Source organism: Danio rerio, chromosome 23 (assembly GCF_049306965.1).
Source record: "Danio rerio strain Tuebingen ecotype United States chromosome 23, GRCz12tu, whole genome shotgun sequence".
Classification (NCBI taxonomy): Eukaryota; Metazoa; Chordata; class Actinopteri; order Cypriniformes; family Danionidae; genus Danio; species Danio rerio.
This window is the reverse complement of record NC_133198.1, coordinates 37,095,029-37,122,349: the sequence shown is the minus strand read 5'-3', so window position 1 is coordinate 37,122,349 and position 27,321 is coordinate 37,095,029. Positions and strand designations below refer to the sequence as shown.

The 27,321-nt window shown below is 35.0% G+C and overlaps 1 protein-coding gene across 3 annotated transcripts in view; it reads right to left on the bottom strand.

Annotated features, from left to right (window-relative positions):
- chchd6a (coiled-coil-helix-coiled-coil-helix domain containing 6a) overlaps positions 1-27,321 on the bottom strand; it is a 135,398-nt gene that overhangs the window by 39,881 nt on the left and 68,196 nt on the right. For all 3 annotated transcript variants that reach the window (XM_005162311.5, XM_005162312.4, NM_001005584.1), the window contains one exon: positions 3,564-3,699. In XM_005162311.5, coding sequence (XP_005162368.1) covers positions 3,564-3,699 — 136 coding nt within the window. The remainder of the gene's footprint in view (positions 1-3,563; positions 3,700-27,321) is intronic.

The window sequence follows — 27,321 nt, the reverse complement described above, 5'->3', positions numbered from 1 at the left end:
AAATGCCCGATTCGCGCCACAGGATTTCTAATCCAATCTTTGTATTGACTTAACATATAAATTATTTGCGTTTCATCTGTGTCTGCTTACTGCACAGGCTGCAAAACAATTCCCCGCTCCCATTTAATGTGTGGATCGTGACGACGCAGGTGTGACGTCATTTTTCGAGAGAGAATCAAATATATCACATGCTCTGCGTATGCGACGTCTATAAGTCATGTAAAACAATTAATTGCACACTGAAATAAATATAATTTGATTATATGGTTTGGAGTTGAATGTTTTATTAGATTATTTACATTTTTTGTGAATATTTTTTGTTGAAATTAGGAATTTTGCAGGTTCGCAAAAATCTGCGACTTTTTGTTGATTTTGCGTTGGATTCAGCGATCACGGAATAGCGAAAAACTAGGGGGTCTGACAATTAAACAATTTTAAAGTCTCTAAATTGATTCCTTTCATGCAAACTACTGTGTAAATTTGCTGTTAATGGGAATGCTTTTTGTGCTGCTAAATTTCATTTATGTTCCTTCAGCTTAGTACCTTTTTTATCAGGGGTCGCCATTGCGAAAAGAACCGCCAACTATTCCAGCATTTGCTTTACGCAGCTCTCGCATTCACACACACACACACACTCATACACTTTGACCAATTTAGCTTGTTCAATTCACATATAGTGCATGTCTTTGGACTGTGGGGGAAACCAGAGCACCCGGAGGAAACCCACCCCAACAAAAAAAGAACATGCAAACTCCACACAGAAATGCCAACTGACCCAGCTGAGACCTAAATCAGCGACCTTCTAGCTGTGAGGCAACAGTGCTAAGCACTGAGCCACCATGCCGCCCCACTGCAATTTTTTTTTTTTAAATAAAAATTAATAGAACTAACAATAATAATTGATTCCATCCCTTTCTGTAAATGTGACAATGCTGTTTGGCAATGCTTTCTCTTTGATGTCAGGTCATCGTGGTGCACAATCACTGCCTCCTTGGCGATCCCACCAATCACAGTTTGCTGAAATACAGATTTTCTTCACTAAAAAAGTACTAGCCTAGTCCCTTGTGACTAAGAACGTGTTTTTCTCATATGTCTGATAGAAGATTTAACAACAACAGCTTTCACACATCTTTAATACATTCAAAGTAGAGTTGTGCATGACAAAAAATTCTTACACTCAGTATTTTCTGAAGTTTGTGTGTATTGGAAACCATATATATATATATATATATATATACACACACACACACACACACACACACACACACACACACACACACACACACACACACACACACACACACACACACACACACACACACACACACACACACACACACACACACACACACACACACATATATATATTAATCTGTAGCGACCCCTGATTAATAAAAGGACTAAGCCAAAAAGAAAATAAATGAATGAATGAACTTGTAATATGTAATATATTTATGATTGTAATAACTTGTAATAATGTAATATAGTTTGGTATATTCACCTTCAGCCCATAGCTCTCAATGATATTTGGTTTTTGGCCCTTCATATGAAAAAGTTTGGGCAGTCCTGCTCTAAGTTAATTAAAATCAAAAACAAAAATCCTATTTTGAAAACAACTTTACAAAAATTCCCCTGGAAATCAATTAAACGGTTAAATACCGCTCCTTAATGTACAAGTTCTCAACCCACATTTTTTAGACAACATTATTTAATTTTCATGGTGAACACATTTGTTTGTCGAGCAAGTAGTTTGACCGTTTTCTACTGTTTATTATTCCGGTTATTTCTCCTATAGCCAATTGAATAGGAAGTTCTAAAACAAGCTCAAAAGCGCATTTCTGCAGTGAAGAATAAGGTCAATTAGATAAATTTCTATCCTTAGCAAACACAGGTCAGGCTCAAACAAATCCTCAACTAATCAGAAATACTTATCGGTCAGTGTCGATATTTGAACAATAACCGTTATTGTATGATATATCGGCCTCAGTGGTATATCGGTTGACCACTAACCATAATACACCAAGATGACGGATTGGCAAAAAAATTGTTAATGATGGGAAAGCATTGTCTTGTAATAGCAGGCAAAAAATAGACACAATAAATTAAAGCCAAGCGTAGAAGTTAATAGCTATTGCTAAATTAAATTTAAATAAACCAAGAACAACATCTTTAAGCATATTTAATATGTGCCTCAAGGTTTGTTTTGACAACAATCAAAATCGAGTTTTATGTGACAACTTTCCACCCACTCTGATCTTTTGTCACCATTTTCACTATAATGAAATGACAAAAAAGTAACTCACTTTCAACTACGTTTGACAATTTGAGGTGATTTGAGGCAGTCCATTGGCGAGAGTTCAGCTCTATGCAAATGTGCTGCAATGCAATGCATACGCCAAAGAGCATTTACATTTATATTTATGCATTTGGCAAAAGCATGTAGCCAAAGCCACTTGCAGTGCATTCAAGAGATAAATTTCATCAGTTTTTGTGTCTCCAATGAATTAAATCCATGATCTTGGCGTAGCTATGCCCTTGCTCTACCAATTGAGTTACAGAAACGCCTACTGCTAACGGAAGAGGAAGAGAAGTTCACGTATTCCTCTCCTTGAAGTTGTCAAGTAGGACAGCTGCTAGACAACCAACAGTACAGCAACTTGGCAATCTGAATGTAACTTTAGAAATCAAACAAGCTTTTATTGCATACTGTGCCTTTAAGAGAGAAAAATGGAAGATTATTTGGGCTTCAAAATATTAAGAATAAAATAATAATACAATGAAAATGTATATTTAATAATAAACATATTAATAACATATGAATTATTATTATTATTATTGTTATTATTATTATTGTTATTATTATTATTATTATTATTATTATTATTATTATTATTAACAAAACCAAACATAGCAATACTAATTGTTAATGAAAATACATTAGAATTATTATGGATTAAATGTCTTGTCTTTAACTGAACTATTGATATAGTTAGGATAAAGGGCTGGAAATATGTGTCATCAAATTTAGCTTCATTAGCATATTTTAAATATATTTATTATATTCAAGCATATAATTTCAAATTAGTTAAAATTTATACCAGAAAATATGCTTAATAAATGTCTAATACAATTGTAACTCGAGCATTAGCAATGTTTGAAAATGTAATTTATTAGATATTCTAAGTAACCATAAATGGCCATACACAATCAATGCACTAAAAACCCATTACCTTACCTTTACTTTTCAGATTTCATTGTATTTAATACAGTTTTCTTTCAATTCAGTTTTTTTTTTCATTTTTTTTGTTTTTTTTTCATTTCATTTAATTTTTAAAAGACATTTTTTACAGTGAAATTTTAATTTTATGAATTTAAATAATTATAAATGCATGAACTTTTGATCCATTTGACTTAAACCTATATTTACATTTAATTAAATTATTGAATTATTTCCTATTTTTTCTATTCAGTTTATCAATGCCTTCTTGAAAAGTGTATTAATGCAAGTAAATTAACCAAGGTCATCAAAGATTTCAATGCAGCTGCATCTCCTTGTTTCTTACCTTCTTAGCTGCATTGATGCACTGCATGTACTCTTTGGCCAGATCTGAGCACTGAAGCGTCTGCTCACGGTTTTCTCTATAGCAGTTCAGAATCTGAGCTTGTAGGTTTAAACACACTGGCTCCACATTACGTGCCCTGCAAAAAAATATTAGACGTCAGTGAGTTAATTTCAACAATCCTTTAATTACAAAGACTCCAAAAACTATACGATATTTAATTTCATATTTAACACACGGTGGCTCAGGGATTAGCACTGTCACCTCACAGCAAGGAGGCCGCTGGTTCAAGTCCCAGCTGGACCCGTTGGTATTTCTGTGTGGAGTTTGCATGTTCTCCCCATGTTCGCATGGCTTTCCTCCGGGTGCTCCGGTTTCCCCACCATCCAAAGACATGCATTATAGGTGAATTGGATGAACTAAATTGGTGTGTGAAAGTCGTACTCCTCGGTAGATACCCCTGATAAATAAAAGATTAAACCGAAGGAAAATTAATGAATCAATTTTTGCAATATGAATCAAATTTTACAATGATAATGACTTAAGTAACTATATTTGGAAAATATTCATCATTTTACATTGATTTGGATAATTTTGTAGGGGAGTGCATCTGCGTAAAATTCTATAAAAATATACAAAATAAAATAAAGCACAGATGAAAACATTGTAACCCAAAAAAACAGGGCTGCAGGATATTGAAAAAAAACAAACAGCTATACATTCACCGGCCACTATATTAGGTACACCTATAAGGGTACTCTATATTAGGTACACTATATTAGGCTCACTGACAAAAATGTTGCCTGGTTTGATGAGTCTTGATTTCTGTTGCGACATTTGAATGGTTGGATCAGAATTTAGCGTCAACAACGTGAAAGCATGGATCCATCCTGCCTTGTATCAATGATTCAGGCTGCTGGTGGTGGTGTAATGGTGGGGGGGATATTTTCTTGGCACACTTTGGGCCTGTTAGTAGCAACTGATCATCGTGTCAACGCCACAGCATACCTGGATATTGTTGCTGACCATGTCAATCACTTTATGAACACAGTGGGCCCATCTTCTGACTTCCAGCAGGATAACGTGCCATGTTATAGACCGTGAATCATCTCAGACTAGTTTCTTGAACATGACAATGAGTTCACTGTACTTAAATGGCCTCCACAGTCACCAGAGCTCAATCCAATAGTGCACCTTTGAGATGTGGTGGAACGAGCGATTTTTATCATGGATGTGCAGCCGACTAATTTGCAGCAACTGCATGATGCTATAATGTCAATATGGACCAAAATCTCAGAGGAATATTTCTAGTTCCTTGTTGAATCTATTCCACGAAGGCATTTTTAAACGCAAAAGGCGGTCCAACAGAGTACTAGTAAGGTGTACCTAATAAAGTGGCCAGTGATTGTATTTTCTTTTGCTGTAAGTAATTTCACATTAATAATGACTTGAGCAACTCTACTTGTAAAAAAAAATGATTTTTAGGATTTTTAGGGAATCTTCCTAAAATTATATACAAATATTCAAAATAAAATGATGTGCCGATGTTTATCTAACTTTATGTAACAGCAAAGGCAGAGGAAAACTCTAATACACATCCTAGCAGGATCGTGCATGGAGTGACAGTAAATATTTTATATGAAGCGCAACCAGAAAAGCGACTCAGCGGTAAAATACAGTCGCATGACTCACTCATTTCCCTCCCTCCTCCCTCAATTCTGCTCTTCCCGTGGATGGTTTAGTGAAATGAATGAATGCGGGGAGACAGGTTAAACTGAATTACCGGCAGAGTGGATATTCATTAATAACACCAATGTCAAGAGTGGCAGTGACTAGAACAACTATGATAAATAACCCAGCGAGTGGGAAGGAGGTGGAGGGGGTGAACAGACCCGACAAAACTCCTCTTATATCTGTACAGTAGACCCTGAAGGCAAAAAAGAAAGAGAGAGCTGCAAATAACCTGTCATTCATCCTCACTTCAGACAAACACCTTCAATCAAACTAATAACGCGAATCTGAACAGCCATTGTTGAAATGACTGCTTAACTGACGGTTATTGGCTGTGATAATGTGTGGAGGGATTTCTCTGCAGGTAGTGTTGCTAAAAAGCATTTAAAAATGTGTATTAAAGCACAGAATAGTAATGTAATTTAAAAAAGAATTCTGTCTAGTTGGGTTAATTAGTCTTGATGCCAAAATTGAAATTCAAAGTTGTTGTTAAATTGAATTCATTTCAATTTTTATTTATGATATTGATCAGGTATGGGCTCTGTTCATAACATTCTTGGTCAATAAAATATAAATGAAATCCACAAAACCTATCCAATCAAAATAACAAATGCATAGCTATTGAAGAGTCAAATAATGAGCGCATTGATTAAATAAATAAATAAATAATATATTAATATAATAAAATAAATTACCTAATTCACTTGTACCACATGTCTTTGGACTTGTGGGGGAAACCAAAGCACCCGGAGGAAACCCACGCCAACACGGAGAAAAAATGCAAACCCCACACAGAAATGCCAACTGACCCAACCGAGGCTCGAACCAGCGATCGTGTTACCCACTGCACTACCATGACGCCCAACATTTTTATTAAATAAAATAAATATAATAGAATCATATAATTATCTAGTCATTAAAAAATAACAACAACAATAATACATTTGAATATTTTTTAACTAAATAAAATAAAATAAAACTAAATATGAATTTCAAATATTATTTATGATTTGCATCGAGTATGGGCTGTAAAAAATCTTTATTGAATAAAATAAGTAAAATAGAAATAGAAATAAAATATTAATTTGAAATATTATCTATGATTTGCATCAAGGGCTGTGCAAAACATTTTTATTCAATAAAATGTTATAATATAGTAATATAATTATCTATTCATTAAAAAAAAACTAAATAGAAAATAAATAGAATAACATTTTAAAATGTAATATTATTTATGATTTGCATCAAGTGTGGGCTGTGCAAAACATTCATACGGAATAAAATTAATAGAATCAAATAATGTATATATTCATTAAAAAATATTTTTTAAAAAAATTAAATATTAAATTTAAATATTATTTATGATTCGCATCAAGTATGGGCTGTGCAAAAAAATTTTTATTCATTCATTAATTTTTTTTTCGGCTTAGTCCCTTTATTATTCTGGGTTCACCACAGTGGAATGAACCGCCAATATATCCAGCAACCCATCACTAGGAAACACCCATACACAAATATTAACTCATACACAACGGACTATTTTAGCTTACACAACTCACCTATACCACATGTTTTTGGACTTTAGGGGGAAACTGGAGCACCCGGAGGAAACCCACGCCAACACGGGTACTGCACACGAAATGCCAACTGTCCCAGCCAAGGCTTAAACCAGCGATCGTGCTACCCACTGCACCACCATGAAGCCCAATATTTTTATTAAATAAAATATAATAGAATCATATAATTATCTATACATTTAAAAAATAACAATAACAAAATAAATTAAAACTAAATAAAATAAAACGAAATATGAATTTTTAAATATTATTTATGATTTGCATCAAGTATAGGTGTGTAAAACATTACTATTAAATCAAATAAAACAGCAACCACAAAGCCTACCTAATCATAATAACACAAACACAAGATAATAACCACAATAGCAGCTATCATAGAATCTAATAATGTATGGATTAATAAAATAAAAATGAAGTATCAATTTAAAATATTGTTTATGATTTGCATCAAGTATGGATGTGCAAAACATTTTTACTGAATAAAATAAAACAGCAACCACAAAACCTACTCATTCAAAATAATAATGCACCAACTAACAGCTATCATAGATTTAAATAACGTATGCATTCATTAAAAAATAAAATAAAATGATTTAAAAAAGGTCTGTTAGGTACCTATAGGCATCAGGCCACAAACATGACTGATGGCTTGACTGATTAAATGGACTTTCATTTGACTCAAATCTTCATTCAAAACATATCCTAAGCCAATAAAGCCAGGTTTCACAGAGAAGTTTATCCAATCAAGCTAATAACTCTGTCCGTCAAGCTGACGAAAGCTGGGCTACAGCCGGGTGTCATGTAGGATATCACTGGACTGATTAGGCAAAGTGAATCCATGCATCCAGCTTCACAGCAACTGCGGCTTTCAGACGATCGACATCCCGCTTAATTGAAAGGCGATTTAAAGGCACAATCCGGCTAAGGTTTCACTTGCAAGTTCAATTAAATCATCAACGATTGCCATCATACTGACTTGCTTGAGATACGTCGATTCCTTTCCAAGCAGGGTAAACCAGATTGAAGCAAAGAGTGAGGGAAATAAACCTCCTTCAATGGCACATCTGCGCACGTTTGTATCAGATCCTGTTTTTTATCAGCCCACCGAAACCGTTTTTTTGGTTTTAATTACCCCGCAAAAGGAAGAAACGACTACTGTAGTGACATTCTTTGCTCCGGAAGATAAGAAACTCGCCTTTAATTTAAAATAAAACTGCCTTCATCAGGAGCGGCGGAGGCTTCAGATAGAGCAGAGGGTTTATTAAAGCAGTCTGAAGCAGAAAATTGGCTTGCTCAAACCCGGGCTGAACAGAATTGAACCAAATTGAAGGTGAGGTCTTTAATAAAAATATTAGCTGAGCTGCTTACGAACTGCTCGGCTTTGAAGAGCACAAGCCGTGCCTGTTTAAGGGACGCTCGTTTCCTCGTTTCACATCTGTAAATAAATAACGCCGCGCTTAAAGATTAAATGTTAATTACCGGAATTTCGTCTATTATTCGTAATCTCCTTAACGGAGCAGAGTGCTACAGAACAAAGCGCGACTTCAGAAACCTTTCCGAGGCGGAAACGCACAAAGCGCAATTTAAAAAAATATGGAAATGAAATGCAAAGAAGGAAAAAAAAAGCAACTACAAAAGATTAAATTAGCTTAAAACACAGTCTGTGTGTAGGAGCATGTGCTCGGAACTCGGAGAGACAAGCTCATTATTCTGATGCTAAGGAGCTGTGCGCTAGCTGAGAATTGGTAGATACCAAAAGACTGAGCGGAGGTTTAGCTTCCACACGCTCGTTAATTATTTCCAATCAGCTCTTGTTGATAAGAGAGAAAACAAGACTTTGGAAATTACCGCACTACGGAAATCTCCAACTCGGATTACCGTCTGAATGCTTGAGAAAGCTAGATAAACAAATAATAGCATGAGGAAGAACACAAAAACACAAAATCAAACTTGATAGAACACGTAGGCCACGAGGCTTTATCAGCGGAGAGTTCGGCTCGACATGTTTTCCGAATCGAGGGTCTAAAATTAACTAGATTAGAAGCGCCGTTGCCTTGACCTCGCTGGAGCTCAGCTGGCAGATGAGAAGCTGGTCTTATCTGCTCGACTCTGCTTCCAGCGGCTCGCTCGCTCTCTTTTCAATTGACTGAGCACGCTCTTCCTCCCTTCTCCTCCTCCACCCTCCTGTCCAATCTCACCTGTAGGGGCCGGTGGGCTTTTTTTTCCCCCTTTTTTTTTTTTTTCTCGCAGCAATGGGCCCCACTTAAACCTGACAGGGCGAGAGAGCAGGATGGGAGGCAGAAAGAGAGAGAGGTTTAACAATACTTTTATTTGAACAATTGACTCCACATTCTTAACTGTGTAGTCGTTAAAATACACCAGTTGTCAAGAAAATTACAAAAAAGAACATTTAAAAACAAGCTCATTCCCTAACACACTATATTTCACAAAGACACTATATTTCACTAAACCTGACAGGGCAAGAGAGAGAGAGAGAGTGAGGTTTAACAATACTTTTATTAGAACAATTTATTTCAGATTCTTAATGATGTAGTTGTTAGCAGTGTTGGGTAAAGTTACTTTTGAAAGTAATTCATTACAATATTGATTTACTCCGCAAAAACAAAACTAGTTGCATTACTTAGTACCTTTTCATGGTAATGTGTTATGTCACTTTTGAAGTACTTTTGCATCTCTTTCAGAGCTTCTTTTTTTTTTTAAATAGAGGAGCTCTGCAATTAATAACGCTCTGCAAAACCTACATTCACCTTTGATAAAACATAAATAATAATAATAATGTAGGATAATGTTTTCTTCTGAGAACTTCCTGACCCCAGACCTATAATGTCGGATGTACAGACAATTGAACATTTAAAGCAGTGTGTTTGTCACTTTTGTACTTTTGTCTTATTCGTTAAGTAAAATCACTGTCCAATAAGACAATCCCTTTTTCCTTTTCTTCCATGCGTTCAAAATAATGAATGCGTTCTCTCATTGAGTGGGTGATTCAACGTGGCTAGCTTCATTTTAATTCCGCAATATATATATATATATATATATATATATATAAATATATATATATATATATATATATAAATATATATATATATATATATATATATTTTTTTTTTTTTTTAAAGCAGATTTATTAAAAGTAACTTGCGTTACATTTTTTTAAAGTAACTCAAATATTACTTTTTATTATTATTATTATTATTAACTTTTTTTAAAGAAATGCAATACTTTACTCATTACTAGGCCATACAGAATCTGCTAAAAAAAAATTATCTGCAGAATTTTGTAAAAAAAAAAAAAAAAAAAAACTGCAGATTTATGTGAAATGATTTTAGGAGTATCATAACTATAAACTTAATACATGAAATAAAAAATTATATATTTTTTTTACGATTAATAAACAAAGCAAGTATCTTATTTAATATATCTACTAAAAGACAGAAAATATAACTTTACAAACTGTATTGTAAATAAATCAAATGAACATTTTCACATTAGTCAATATTATTACTAAAAGTTTTTTAAAAAAATGAATAAATATAAATTTACACATTAGACATTAGACTCAATGATGGGCTAAAAATCTGAGGAAATCTGTGCGCGCAGATACTGTGTGGGCCTACACATTACTTAAAAAAGTAATATTCAGGGTTCATACATATTTTTACTACTAAAAGTCCATGACTTTTCCATGAATTTTTTTAAGGACTTTCAAGTAAATTTTTCATGACCTAATCTTTCATGCAATGTCTACCATAGCGTGGTAAAAGTAAAAAAACAATGCATGTTCAAATTTATTCCAGCATTAAATGCTTTTCACTTTTAAAAACAAGCAGACTCTCATGTACTATTAACACAACCTATTTTACAAAAACATATAAATATGTCAGCTAATAATATGCAAATTCAATCTTTAACCTCTCTGCTATTAACCACTTTAACATTTCTACATGTGCATCAGCTAATTGTAAAACTTTAATTTTCTGGGTTTTCCACACCACCAGTTTGGTGGTCCCAATCAGGCAACTTAATAAACACTTTTTTTTTTCCTTTTTGAAAATGTATAGTTTATTCCTCCAATAAAAACAGAATCAGAACGAATCAAAACTAAATTCTTTCAACTCCCTAAACCCAATTCTAGGCAGCTTAAACATACTTTCCAATCTCTCAAACTTAAAAAACAAATGCTCCACATTAAAAACAAGCTGATTCTCATAACCCTTCAATAGCACACCATATTTCACAAAAACACTGAAATATGTCAACTGATAATATGCAAATTCAATCTTTAACCTCCCTGCTAATTGTAAACCTTTATTTATCAGTGTTTTCCATGGGCCAGTTTAGCAGTTCCTATCAGGTAGTTTAATACACCCATTTTTTCTCTCTCTTTGTTTATTCCTCCAATAAAAATTAATCAGAAAACTTTAATTAGATTTTTTAGATTCTCTAAACCAGTTTCTAATCACCTTACTTTCCAATCTCTCGCACTTTATTAGCTAATGTTACACATCTTTCTTTTCCTCACAAAAAACTACATAGTCCATTCAGAGCCATATTCAGGTGTGCCACATGCTCATCCCTATATGTACCTATTGCCCCTTGAATGATCCTCCATTGTAAATTCCCAGTGCACTTCTCAACCTGAGGTTTATATACAGTAGAGTCCTCATCCATCTTTTATTAGGAACAACAACTCTGGCCATTTTGAAACTTAGGAATATTGATGCATTGTCTTTACTGCAATATTAGCACTCAAAAAACAATGTATGAGTCAAAACAGCACTCAATTCTTCAGGTTCTTTTGGGGGACAACTTAATTGTTTCATGTTCAATATACTTAAAAAAAATAAAATATAAATCTAACAACCTATTTTCTTCATGCTATACCCAACACAAACCGATTGTGTGGAACCCAGCGTTTTTACAGTGTTTGCCATGATTTTAAAAGGACAAAAATGTCTGAGTAGATAAGATAAAGAGAGAGAGAGAGGGAAGAAGAAAGAGAAAGTGTTCGGAGTGATCTGACAAAGCTGATAATTACTGCCGTATCTGGGGTTCGCGTTTGCTAGAGCGGCGGGCCAGAGTTCTGCAGCTCTCTCTGGGCCAGTGGTCTCTGAAATGCTGAGGAGTCAGTTCTCTCGCCTCTAGTCAATCATTGCATGGAGCTAGACAGTCACGCGCGCCTCTGTAACCTCCGGCCCGCCGTGTGGAGACAGGTGTAGAGAGGAGATGTTAGTCTGGTGTGACAGGGTGAGGGGTTGTTGGGGTGCGGGAGCTGTCTGACATGTCCGCAAGACAAGAGGTCACTAAGCAGCAGCGATCAATTGCCTTTCTAAAAATCACACGTTCGTACTATATTAGAACTTTCAGTACACCTGGAATCAACCACTTAATTTACTTTTTTATAGTACAGTCATGGCCTAGTGGTTAGGGAATTGGATTTGTGATCCAAAGGTCGTAGATTCGAGTCACAGCACTGGCAGAGACTGTAGGTGGAGGGAGTGAATAACCAGCACTCGCTTCCATCCTCAATAAGGGTGCCAAAGCCCCAACTTATTTCCCAAATGATGTTTAACAGAGCAAATAGCTTTTCCACAGTATTTCTTTTAATATTTTTTCTTCTGGAGAAAGTCTTAGTTGTTTTATTTTGCCTAGAATAAAAGCAGTTTTTTTCATTTTTAAAAACCGTTTTAAGGTCAATATTATTAACCCCCTTAAGCTATATATTTCTTTCATTAGTCTACAAAACAAACCATTGTTATACAATGATTTGCCAAATTGCCCTAACTTGAATAATTAATAGTTGAGCCTTTAAATTGCAGTTTAGGCTGAATACTAGTATCTTAAATAATATCTAGTAAAATATTATTTACTGTCATCATAGTGAAGAAAAAATAAATCAGTTATTAGAAATGAGTTCTTAAAACTATTATGTTTTGAAATGTGTTGAAAAAAATCTTCTTTCCATTAAACAGAAATTAGGAGAAAATATGCAGGGGGCTAATAATTCAAGAGTGCTAATAATTCTGACTTCAAGTGTATGTGATCATACGTTATTCTAATTAAATTAAACACAATGTTGTGATTTTTTTGACTCAATCCCTGTAATGTTTTTTTATTCAATATGTAAATATTAAATAGTTTTGAATGAAATAATATTATTAAAAAAACTAAAAAGTATCACTTGGAAGAATTCATTAATTAATTGCATTTGTTCAAACAGGTGATTTGTTTAGGAATGGAGTAAATGAATCTCTTTATCAAGGAGAGAATTCACTCAATAATTGGTTTAATTGATTCATTCCAAGCATGGATTCATTCAGAAACTAAAGCATTTGTTAGGTAATCGAATACACAAATGTTCTGCTGTGATAAAATGGATGAAAGCAGACAATATAATGCAATATATACTATTTATTGACCTGCTACATATAATCTATATCACATTGATTTGACGTTGACAAAAAAGTAGTGCAGTGTTTTATCCTGTAACACAATAGTCCTTTAAATAGTGATAAATAATTTACTCTGATCTGTATTTTAATAACAATATGAATAATTAAAATAATAGACAATATTATTAACACATTTGACCACCAAGGGTTCATACCATTGTTAATACACAATCACGCCAATCAGTCTATGTGAGTAAAAAACTCATTCAACAGTCTGAAACCGGCAAATTTAGAACACCAATGATATCCAAAGTAACACTTTTCATGCAAAATAGGTGTTTGTTTCTACATATAGCCTAAATGTAAAGCAAAATTAGCTGCTTGGTTTGTATCGTTTGACCTACAGTAACCTCTGAAATAGCTAATCAGAAGATGCTGTAGGTCAGAATACACCAAATATCCCACAAAACATTGAAAACCTGAATGTGTTTATTTATAAATTAGATGTAATTTAAATAAATACATACATTTGATTTACTGAAGCATTACACAAACTAACATTACTGAAAAGTTTGACCCACACCCTGATCATCAATAGCCCCTTTCACACAGTGATACCGGTAAATATATGAAAAATTTCCAGAATGACTTTACCGGAACTTACAACTTCGATGAAAACATACAGTAGAGAAACATTTTCGCATGTCGAGATGTACATGATATGTGTGTGTGCTGGCGCTCATATACTGTTTATGGGCACACGCAAAGCTTGAAGGTAAACAAACAACAGCTTATCATAAGCATCTTATCGATAATTACACAGTTGGCATTAAGATGAACATATAAACGTTATCTGACTAATTTCTAGCAGCTAAATGTGTCTGGAAAAATATTCAAAGGCTTTAATTCTCATAAACCGCACGGACGTAAATGCGTCTGACTGTTCTAATTGGCTAAAGCAGACGTCTCACGTCAGCACGTTCTAGACGTGCACGCGCTTATTCCGGCAATCTTCTTTTTGCGTTCACACAGCGCAGCATTCCGGCAAATTACCGTTAGTGTTACAACTGCTCTTTCCGGAAAATAGAACAAATTTACCGGTATTTTCAAAAAGAGCCTGTTCACACATACACACCTTGCCTAAAAAAAAAAAAAAAACGGTAATTTTCCGAAAAGATGTGTATGTGTGAAAGGGGCTAATGTCTAATTTGGACCCTGATGACATCAATGAATCATCATAGGCAAATAAAGTCTTTGATTCAACTGAATAAATAAAGCAAAGCGATCATGGTGAGAGAATTGAAATAGAAAATAATGGTTAAAATCCAAACCATACATTTCTGGCATGTGTGATAAACCTATTCTGTGTGATAAAAACACAGCTGCTCTGGACTTTTATTTGGGTTGCGCCAGAGTTGAACATGTGCTGCACTCTGGCTGTGCTGAAGCAAGACTCATGACCCACAGTATAGTCGTCCCACACCTCCACCCACCCTTCCAGCCAACAGCTCCTCTAATGAGGGCCTTTCCTCTGAGAGACCGCAAACAACATCCATCGCAAAACAACAAATGCCTGGCTAAGGCTATATAATTGGCTGCCATAGCACAGGGAAGTTTGCTGGGAAGGGAGACCAACCATGACGCTGGCCAGATCCATTTCTTGCTCCTTTTTTTAAAACTTTGCTTCATCCTTTAAAGAGATAGTACAGCTAAAATAATAACATGATCCTATTTACTTAAACTCATGCTGTTTGAACACTGAATGTTACTTTTTGTGTGTTTTAACAAAACTAAATTTGCCCACCTAAAAAAAATAACGACGAACACATATCGATGCAAAAACAAAACATGACGTAAAGACATTAAGGCACTGTACAGTACCAATTTGTGAAAAAGCCAACAAAGACTAATTGAAAATACACGTTTTGTTTATTTTTGAAACTGTACTTAAACATAAGTTTTGGTCAGTTTGTTCAGTAGACCACTTTGAAGTGTGTTATACTATAGCCCCTTTCACACAGTGATACCGGTAAATATCCAGAAAATTTCCGGAACTACTTTACCGGTATATTCAAAAAAACGCTGTTCACACAGGCGAGGACGTTACGGAATTTTTCCGGAAAAGAGCATTCACACATCCATCGCAAAATGCCGGTAAATTCTGACATCATTCACCACAAATGACCTCTAAACGGCTGCGCTTGTGTTTGTAAACATTTGACTACATTACAAACTCTTCGGATGGATCAGTATTGAGTACAACTCTAATGAAAACATAGGGAAACACTTTGATATGTGTGTGTGCTGGCGCTATGGGCGCTCACGGGCACACGCAAAGCTTAAAGGTAAACAAACAACGGATTATCATAAACATTTTATCGATAATTATTTACACAGCATTAAGAAGGAACATATTAACATTATCTGACTAACATCTAGCAGCTAAAGGTGTCTGGAAAAAATATTCAAAGGCTTTTATTCTCATAAACCGCGCGCACGTGAATGCGTCTGACTGTTGTGATTGGCTAAAGCAGGTGTCTCACATCAGCCCGTTCTAGACGTGGACGCGCTTATTACGGCAATCTTGCTTCTGCATTCACACAGCGCAGCATTCCGGCAAATTACCGGTAATGTTACAACTTCTCTTTCCGGAAAATTTTCTCTTTCCGGTATTTTCAAAAAGGACCTGTTCACACATACACACCTTTCCGGAAAATTGCCGGTAATTTTCCGGAAAGGTCTGTATGTGTGAAAGGGGCTAATGATGCAAAGCTCTAGGGTTTGAGTCTGGTGAAGGTTGGTCCAGAGCACTTTTCTCGATTTTGCTTTTGGCAACAATATTGATTGGGTTTAGGTCAGAGATTCACTTGGTGATTTCTACAACAAGCCCTGCCTTATTATGGAAGCGTACAAGGAGGAAGTGTATCTGAAATGTACAATAAAACATACCCAAAATAATGTATTTCGGATTCACAATAAAAGTATATTGTGCCTTCTAATAGGATTTGTCATCAGAAATGGGCAACAATTGCTCCTGGATCTACATTTTTTTTTTTTTTTTTTACATGGTTTAGTCCTTTGTTCACTAAATTTTATTGCAGATTGTTTACAAGGCACAATTTAACAATGGGTTTTCAGACAATGGGTTTTCAGACAATGGGTTTTCAGTTTTCAACAATACTAAATTGAAACTTTATTTTTATACATGGTTTAATAGTTTTTTGTTATTAAAATTGAAAAATGTAAGTTCCTGTTTCAAAACTTACAGATAGATGGCTAATTTGTATGTCATTGATATTTTCAGTGCTAAGGTAAACTTTGGCACTTTTTTCGAGTCTTTCATTAGTTTTGTTTTTCCTGTAAATTATTCAATAAATACCGTACCGTGCCATTCATATCGAGGTATTACCGTACCGTGAAATTCTGATACCGTTACATCCCTAGTGTCTAATAAATCAAATTTGACAGAAATCTCACACTAGGTGAGACGATTACTTATGTGTGATGTTTTAGTCGGGCTTTAGTCACTGTCTGAGCTCCAGTGTTCTTCTGTGGAGAGAGGAGAACCTTAAAGGACAACCATCTGTGCAGCAATGCACCAATCAGGCCTGCATGGTAGAGTGGCCAGACGGAAGCCACTCCCCGTCTGGAATATGCCAAAAGGTATGTGAAAGAATCTTATTGAACAACTGAAGAGCTGAAAATGGCCGTACAGCGTCGTTTCCCATCCAACCTCATAGAACTTGAGAGATACTGCAAAGGAGATGGGCAAAAATTCCCAAAGACAGATGTGCCAAGCTTGTGGCATCATATTCAAAAAGACCTGAGGCTGTAATTGCTGATGCAAAAGTGCATCAATGTAGTATTGAGCAAAGGCTGTGAATACTTGTACATGTAGTTTTTCAGGTTTTTTATTTTTATTAAATTGGCAACAATTTCAAAAAATCTTTTTTTCACATTCTCATTATGAGGTATTGTGTGTAGAATTTTGAGGAAATAACTTACTTTAATCCATTTTGGAATAGGGCTGTAACATAAAAAATATGGAAAAGGTGCAATTTTAGATTTTTCCAATACTGTGCAGCCTTAATATATACACCATGAAAATATAAACACAACACTACTGTTTTTGAGGCCATTTTTTATGAGCTGAACCGATCCAAACTTTTTTTTTTTTTTTTCAAATGCGGTTCACATATTTGTCTAAATCTGTGTTTGTGAGCACTTCTTTCGCGAAATAATCCATCCACCTTACAGGTGTTGCTTGTCACGATGCCTGCATTAGACAGCATGATTATTGCACAAGTTTGCCTTAGGCTTTTTAGCAAGAATCTTTTAATCTCCTACAAATATATGCGTTTCAATATTTTTATTTTCTATAACTATACAATACAATTTTGTACAGTATTTCAACGAATAACAGCATTGTAATATTTAAATTTCTCTCTTTATTAAAAGTAAAATAACATTCTTTAAGCAAAATAAACCTAAACGATTTGTTTTGAATCTGTTCTGTTGTGTGACTCGGACATTTCTCAGTGAGATTTATTCTCTTTGAATAAACAACAAGTTCATGCAGTGATTCTCAGCATTAGCAAACACATCCAAACATCTTGCGGTGCACCCAAACCCGCACGTCCTCATCTGCACTGCCTAGTCTACATCCCTGACTGACAGGTCCAGCTGAGTTTCTTAACAGCCCCGTAGGTTCGCTAGTTTGCCTGGCTGGATCGCAGCTCCTCAGCAGGCATTTTCAATTTGAGTTATCAGATCCACCGTACTCCTCGCTAGGGAACGGGGCTGGTTGGCCACGGGGTTTCATGTGTTGGAGGGGCGAACGACAGAGAGATCCTCAACCTGAACAGTGAGGAGGGTGAGGATTAAACGGCGGCCTTGTCATGCTCCAGGAGTCGGGGGTCTGGCCGCTGCCGTTCCCTCAGGGATTAAAACCAGGATTAAAACATCAGCTCCACATAGGTAGAACTGCAAAAATGCTTGCTAAAGCTCTTGGAAATATAACTGCCAACAAGTGGATTGGCTGAAGAGAACAAGCTGTACCTAAGCTAGTGCGAAAACTAGAAAAAAAAAAAAAGAACGGATTATCAATTTCTAGTCTTTGTGAAGTCAAATTTTTAATTCAATTTGACTTCGTTAATGCCTTTTCCTGATTCTGAATTGATTAAAAACACAAAACAAATTCTATTTGGGGAAATATCATTATTCCAGGGTTTCATAGAGTCAAATGTAAGACTTAAGACCCTTTTAAGACTATTATGAATGAGATTTTAGACTTATACAGGGTTAAACATTAAGATTTTTTTGTAATGGCCTGGTTGGATCAATGGAATTTGAAAAAAAAAAACAAATGTAGTTATTTCTTAACCAAATATTTTAATTTATTCAGACAAAAAAAAACTCTAGTTGACTTTTTTTCAACATAATGTTTCTATCATAAGATCATCCTGTATTCTGATGTGACTTTGTATGACTGTTCATATCAAGTCTTGATCAAATCTCAATGTTTTAGTTGTTGTTTTTTTATTTTTCAGTGACAATAATTAAACAAAATTTTGCTAAGTGTGTTTTTGTGCTGGTATATTTATTGATGTAGGCTTGTTGTGGATAAACATAGCACTAACACAGTCTAAATGAGTGACTCATAGACTTAATCATTCAAACAATTTGTTCAAAATGTCTGATTCATTGAGAAACAACGCAAGCAGTTATTTTAATGAATGAACTATTCAATCACCGAAAGTACAAAAAAAGGCTTCCTTCAGAAAAGAAACACAGCAGTGTTGCCCTGAAAAGCAACTGGTTCAACATGTTCTGCTAACTGTTTTCATTGGCAACAAAGAAAGAAGTCATATCAAAAACAGTCAATGTATGTATGTCATGTCATCAAAATAAAACCTTCATGGCAAATTATTTGAAAATGATTACTGCATTTTTATTTTCTTATTTTAATCCTCTTTTGTGTTATTTATTGTATATTTATTTTTTTAAATATACAAATAATAAATACAAATCACATTTATATATATATATATATATATATATATATATATATATATATATATATATATATATATATATATATTTATTTATTCTTTTATTATTATATTATTTATTTAATATTTATTTTACATTAAATACTATTTGTTTTTAATTTAAACAATTTAATTTAGATTTTATGTTGCTTTAAGTAATTTATAACTTTATAAAAACTCATTTTTAAAACATTTTCCTAAATTGTCCAACTCTATGTATTTATACAACAGTTCTGTCTGGTTCTCAAATCTGATTGGCTAATAGCTGTGCAATATTCTGCAATTCTACAGCCTCTTCACTCTTGTGTATTACTCCGCCCACATAGAGTTACAAGCAGAGGAATAATCTTGCTACAGTTGACAATTATCGCAGCTATTGAACAACATAATGTACTTTTGAGGCTTTTTTAGGCAAAGACATAGTTGTTTAGATTGCAACTATGCAGTTTATTTATAAGGATAGTGCCTATTTTAGTGTTGGTGGCCATCAGCCTGTCATATGGAGTAAAGCAAAGAAATTTGCGGTTGACGTTCTGCCACAAAATGGTGACAGAGATCACAAAATAAGTCCTTGGAGGGAGAAAAACTCTTTAACAAACAGCTGAACAAATCATTATAGAACGGGTAAGTTCTAAGTTGATCTCTCTCTTTTGTATTTTGTAGTGCTGTATTTATACCATAATAATCTAGTAGTGTTTGCTTTGCTTTGGCTTTTTCAGAGGTTATTATTGTGATATGCCTGATTGGAACAGAAAAATACAGGGAAAACTCGGTAGACTGATGGAATTTCATGCCGTTCGGCCTTATAAACTTAAAATTTCAGTGAAACCACATGTTTTGTCAACATGTTAGATATTACGCTAGAGAATCATTCAAATAAGAGCTCTAAAGTGACATTTGTGAAGTAGCAACGGCTTCTGCTGTTCTGAACTCAGCTGCAGATGTGTATAAAAAAAATAGTTCCTCAAACAAAAGGGTTATGAGATTCTTCATGTTTGATTTTCTTTTTTTTTTTTTTTTAAACATGATTATGATTATGCAAACTGTTGTATAAAAGCATATATTGTATATTGTCATTGGTGGGGCGCTAAGGCACTCAGCCTGCGACCTAGAGCCAGCATACACCTCCCACCTGTGCAGATTTACAGCCATCTCGCACTGCTACTCATGTGATATTACCTTTATAGAACTATATATAATGTTTATAATTTTGAATAAATTTAATGCTTTGCAAAAACTATTGCAAAATTATTTCAAAATCAATTTTGATTGGACGTCACCAAGCTTCCTTGTCAACTTTTCATTTCCAGCAATCTGGCTCTGTACTGCCAGCCACCACCCACTTTTTTTTCCTTGTGTCTCTCAAAAATCACATCTCATTACAAAAGCAAAAACGATTGGGAACACTCTTTCATGTGGAATTTAAAGAGACGCTTCAGTCTGCTTTCAGCTCAGCTGTTTTCGTAAAAGCACAAGGTCATACGCGACCAACAAAGACACAGAGAATCTGAAGTAGTCATGTACAGATGTTCCTCTGTGCTCTGATTGGCAGATGAGGCGTCCCCAGAGTGAAGCTCATTACCCAGGTGCCAACATCGTTTGTATAACCTCAAAGCCCTAGCTTCTTTGCCATCTTCGCACCTACGACTGGCACTCGCCAACAGCTGGTGCAAAACCTGTGAGACTTGAGAGGGACAGGAGAGGAAAACAAGCTAACACAAACACTTACACACACGCAAATCTGAAGATCTGAGCTCAATGCCGTGCTGCCGCGCGACACGATACCTCACACACTGGGACGGCCTTGCCAGATTATCGTTTTAAATCCCTCTTTAAATCTAGCACAAAGCATGCTGGGAGAGAATTAGTCACAAGCCATCTGCAGGTTTAACGGTCAAAAGTGTTATTTTTGTTTTGTCAAACATAAAGGCAATTTTAAGAGTCGTCTGGTGAATTTGAGGATTTTAATATTTTGAATGATTGCCCTCCTTTCCCAGAAATTAGCTAACGCACAAAGGAACCCAGAGTGCTTTGTTCTGCAGGGGGTTCGGGTGAACAGCCAGACTTAACAGAAGGGTTCCTGAAGAAAATGAATTTTCAAAATGTCTGAAAAAAATCATTCTTTTTTTATTATGTACAAACCACTCAAGACAGACCAAAGACAAGCTCTGAGGTTGATCAAAAATAGCAGGTGTGTAAAATGGGAATGACATGTAAAGACATTCACCTGTTATCATGGAAACAGGATGAACTGCCGGATTCTATCTAAGACTACAGAATACACAAGGTGTGTCACTTGTATAGTTTTGAAAAAAGAAAAGTGTAGAGGTCTATATGGCGAATAAAGCCCCGCTTACTAGTACAATAGGCCAGGCCTGGCAACTAACTTGGCACCCTAGGCAAGATTTCAGGTGGCGCCCCGTCACATCGCAGTAAACTCCACTGCCAGTGCATAGTAATAAATAGCTTTTTGATTGACTACTACAAGCTGGGAAAACGTCAGATAAATATGCCAATGCAATTAACGTCATTGCTGAATAGATCTAATATTTACACATTTGCCTGAGGAAGGAATGATGAGGGTAGTTACATTACTATTACTTTTTTCCATAACATCTATGCCCTTCCATATCATTGGCGAACGTTAAAACTAACAGATAGCACTAAGGCTATTTATTGATTAGCAATCTGTCAACGTTGGAATGTAAAAAAAATGGGACAATAAATAGCTTCAAATGAGAGAATACATAGCAAACATTAGAAAATATTGACAATAATATAAAAAGGTTTAGCCTATTAAAATTGATGGCCTATACAGAAATTAAATAAAGCTATAAAATCTATTTGTATTTGCATATTGATTAAAGTTACTATAGTTATTTAGTGAAGAGCAGCAAATGAATCTCTCATTGTGTTTGTTTGATAACAGAGGTGTTAATGTAAGAATGCACAGATCTATAATGAAAGCATCCAACTAATTTAGTAAGTGTTTGTGCTCATTTAAGAGAAAATTATCTGTGTTTAAAATAAAGTGGGGAGAAAAACAGGACGGAGCAAAAAAAAGAAAAAAAAGAATCACTTTTCCGACGGTCCCTTACTGAGAGCTTCTCTCAGCGCAAGCTCTCCCAGCTAAATGCATATTGCGAGGGCAGTGGTCGTAATGTCGAGCAAAAAAAAAAAAAAAGAAGAAGAAATGACAGCTGTGAAACATAAACAGCTTTGTCTTTTTGTAGGAAACACACTTAAGATGTTTTTAGAGTAAGAGGTTTTTGAGTTATTGCCGTCTATAACTGAATGTGTCAGGAATATCGAAAACAAAACCAACTTAACCGCGCTCATTTTTGGCGCCCCCCTGGATGTACAGCGCCCTTAGCATTTGCCTATACTACGGGCCGGCCCTGCAAGAGGCAATCATCGATCGAAGAATTAGATGCACTGACGATTCTCCGTGGTAGAAGCTCAGACCAGACATGTGCTTTTATGACAGTTTTGTGTTTAAAAAATAAAAACACACTGGAATCTCAGTGAATACTTGCTTCATGAATATAAGAAATATACCCAAATAAAGCTTGAAATCTGTGCTTTTAAATAACCAAGTGCACTTGAAAACAAAAATGTTTTGGTTTTGTAATCTGTATGAAACGAACACGAGGTACAGTCCATCCTGTCAAACGTACATCACATGATAGCAACTACTCAAACGCCCACAAACTTGTAAAAAAAAAAAACTTTTATTTTTTTGTCATTTCTGGAGGAGATTTGCTATCAAGACCAAGTTGTGAATTACTTTAGAAAAGCAGCTTGATCTCACAAAGCATTATGCAGAGAATGATCATGTAGAACAGCCAGACATTAGGTTGGTGTCGTGATCTCGTTCCTTTCGAGTGCACATTAGCTTGGGCAACCTGAATATATGCCGATTTTGTTTGATTTGATTCTAGTAAAGTCTGTAAGCTATATATGTACTAGCTACAGGCAAAAAAAAAAGAAGAAGAAAAATAACAATAATAGGCAGGCTCTGAAATATCGGCTATAGAAATGTTTCATAAGAAATTTGTGGGAGAAAATTGAAAAATGGAAATCATTAATAATATATTAAATGTATATCGAAAGCTTGTCAAAGCCTACAAAAATAACTGCAAAGCACATTAATTAACAATCTTCTCATCACGGTTGATGATGCATGTGCTCTTTCTGTCATGTTGTTACGTGGGATTGTTTTTTGCTTTCTTCCACATGCTTCTGTTGTGTGCTGTCTTGATCACGTGACTCGCTAACTAGAATCAGCTGTTCTGCCGGCAGCCAAGCTCTTAGTACTCAGCTCCACCTATTTAAGAAGCGATAGTTATGTGCATAATTTGTCAGTTTGTTACTCTTGTTCATGATTTCTCTGTGTCTCGTCAGGACTCTCATTGATCTGGTGCACTTTTGGACACTTTTGTTTACTTACTGATTCTGTTACTTCCCAATCCCAATGCTGGACACTTTGCACTTGTTGCTCACTGAGCATTTTGACTAAATGTTAAATATCACTTGCATTTGGATTCATCTGACTAGTATGTTATTTCCTGAACGTTACATTTCTACCCTAGTTTGTGCAAACTTGTTAAGGCTATTTATATCTGAAGTATTTTTAAGCAATTAAGCAATTTTTTTTAAACTGACTGAGCCGAACTATTGAGCCTAAAAATACATTTAAAAAATCTTATTAAGATGCATTTTGAAGCTGCAATGTGACCTTTAATTAGGTCTTTTAATATTTAAATCTTTTACATACTTATAAAACCAGAGTCTTTATGTCATTTTTGTTCTAAATATTGATTTACTCAATGTAATTTATCTGTGTGTGTGTGTGTGTGTGTGTGTGTGTGTGTGTGTGTGTGTGTGTGTGTGTGTGTGTGTGTGTGTGTGTGTGTGTGTGTGTGTGTGTGTGTGTGTGTCTTTTGTAAATCATTCTAAAATTGTAGATCATTATTATTTATACTTTTTTTAAATTTGTAAATATATGGGGTATAGGCAGCAGAGTGCCGCAGTGGGTAACACTATCGCCTCACAGCAAGAAGGTCGCTGGTTTGAGCCTCAGCTGGGTCAGTTGGCATTTCTGTGTGGAGTTTGCATGTTCTCAAGTTTGAGTGGGTTTTCTCCAGGTGCTCCAGTTTCCCTCACAGGTCCAAAGACATGTGGTATAGGTGAATTGGGTAAGCTAAATTGTCTGTAGTGTATGTGTGTGAATGAGATTGTAAGGGTGTTTCCCAGTACTGGGTTGCAGCTGGAAGGGCATCCACTGCGTAAAACATATGCTGGATAAGTTGACGGTTCATTCCGCTGTGGCAACCCCAGATTAATAATAGGTCTTCATATCATTTTTTGTTCTAAATATTGATTTATCAAATGTGTATGTGTGTGTGTCTTCTTTAAATCATTATAAAAATGTATGTCATTATTATTTATACATATATTTTTTTTAATCTATAGAAGAGTAAAGCTACTTTTATTGTTTTGATGTCATTTACTGTCATTTCTCATTGATACACCTGTAAATTATTGTGAAAATAAATGACAGTCATTAAATCAGTATATTTTAATGTACAGAGGAATAAAAATTAAAGCTTTACTAAACTTTTACAGTTAAGTCAATCATGTAATTTCTAATTGATTACATACATCTCTGCTGTGTTTTTTTAAAACAAATACAACTGACACCAAACCCCTAAATTTTAAACCATCTGTGTATATTTTTAGCATTCAAAACAAAGTGTTACTTTAATTATTAATAATAAATGTTACTTTTTTTGCCCAAAATGCCAAGGACTTTTATTTTGTGGTCTAATTTTTATTTTTATTTTTTTCTGTTTTTATTTTTATTCCCTTTTTCTCAGAAAAACAAATCTAGTAATGCTATGATTTTTCTCAGAATGGCTAAGATTTCTTATATGAATCTTGAAACGCCTATGGAGAAAATAAATGGGGAAAATACATGTGGAAGCTAAACGGCTGAAATGTGGACAGGCACTGTTGAGCTAGAGATAAGGACAGTGGCCAGAAAGAGGAACAGACCAACCACCATGCAGGAGAAGAAGACACACGCTATAAAAATAAATAAATAAAAAAGGGAAAGCTCCTCAGCCTTTGTGAATGGTAAACAGCTCTGGGACAGCGATGAGGTCACGATGAGCTACAAACAATCTGCATTCATTTCAGCAGCTGGAGATTCATTTAAACCCACAGAGAACAAAATTTCCTGTATAGTAGAACATATTATGGATGTGTCCAAAGTCGGCTACTACTAGTATAGGTATTTGAATTTATTACACGACCGTTAGTAAAGTATGTTCTACATATGCAGTAGCAGTGATTCTCAAAGTGTGGTGATGTGTGGGCTAGAGGTAAAGTAATCACTGAATAATATAAGAAATAAAATGAACACACATTTAACCCTTTGACCTGTTGAAAACACTAATGTGATCAGATGACCATATTAAACTTTCTTATTAGGAATAAATCTGCCTTGTTTTTTACTGTGCATAGCAGTAGCTGATTAATTAGGCTACTACACTACTTTATTTTAATGCTGTGATGTATGGTGGTACTTGGAGAGACACTTTTTTCTGAGGTGGTACTTGATGTAAAAGGTTGCATCACTTTACTCCCATTCTCTCGCTTGGCATCATGGGATAGCCTAGAGTCCATTGGATGTGACACTGGGTCATCCAGGAACTTCTCGCCTACTGTTTTTCCAATACTAAGAATCTGGTTTTCACATACTATATAGTAGGGGTGTTCATTTCTGGGTTTTTTGAAGTCGACTATGATTCTCGACTCCTAATTTCGGAGTTGGTGGAATCAATTCCGTAATCGACTCCATTTACATTCAATTAAAATAGCGCAAGGATTAAACATGCTGTATCATATCGTGCTTTACACAATGCTACTGCGTCAATTGCAGCTTTACACTGTGCAGCTCTCTTGTGGTCAGACAAAACCAGCAGTAAATCATCTGTGGTTCAAAAAAAATAGTTATCAACCTTTACTTGTGCATATAGCAGCAGCCAATATAACATCTACATCTACAACACAACATAGCATCCTAATTTTACCTGCAGTGCTAATTTAAGATGTCAATCCACCAATAGTATCCGTAATTCCTCCAAATTCAGACATATACATATAGGCTACATTTCATTTATAACACAGCAAGCTTGACATTGCAGGCAGATCCAAACCAAAATCCTTTAAAGGCAAAGTGCAAGAGGTGTACGTGCTTCATAGGAATTTAAAAGTGAAAGCAAACTTCGATCAGCAGCACTATTTATATAATTTAATTATTTATTTAACTATTATACTATTTAAACATGAAACGTGTTATCACTCATTCAAAGTGTCATCATCGTGCTCGAGAATAAGCATTATAACTGTAGCATGTAACTGCTTCATTCAGAAAGATTTTAAAAAACAGACTCGACTCTAGGAGTCCATTCCTGTCCTGGAGTCGATTTCAGTGCTTGGTCCATTGAAAGTTGAGGAATCGACTCTTTTGGAGTCGACTCCCCATCCCTACTACATAGTATGAAAGTACACAATTTCAGATTGAAAAATTTTTTGAACATAGACATGAAAATAACATGTTTAACTTAAATGAATGTCAATCTTCATTGCTTTGGTGCAAAGATTTAAGCCTGGCCACAATTTAACGACATTAGATGTCAGATTGAAGCGAAAATAGTTCAATAAAACTTTTCAGTAAGATTTTGTTTGGCTGCAGTACCAAACATGACCACCAGATGACATTCAGTTAACATTAATGACTATACAAGGTCGCCCCCTGTTTTGAGGAACATTAACTGTATTTTGTTTTTCACACTTTTGACAATATTTGTAAAGTAAACACAATTCTAAAGTAGTATTGGCAGTTTGGTGGTATTTGATTTGAATTTAGCTTCTAAAAAACATCTAAACAAAATTTTACATGTGGATTGCTGTAGCAAATTAT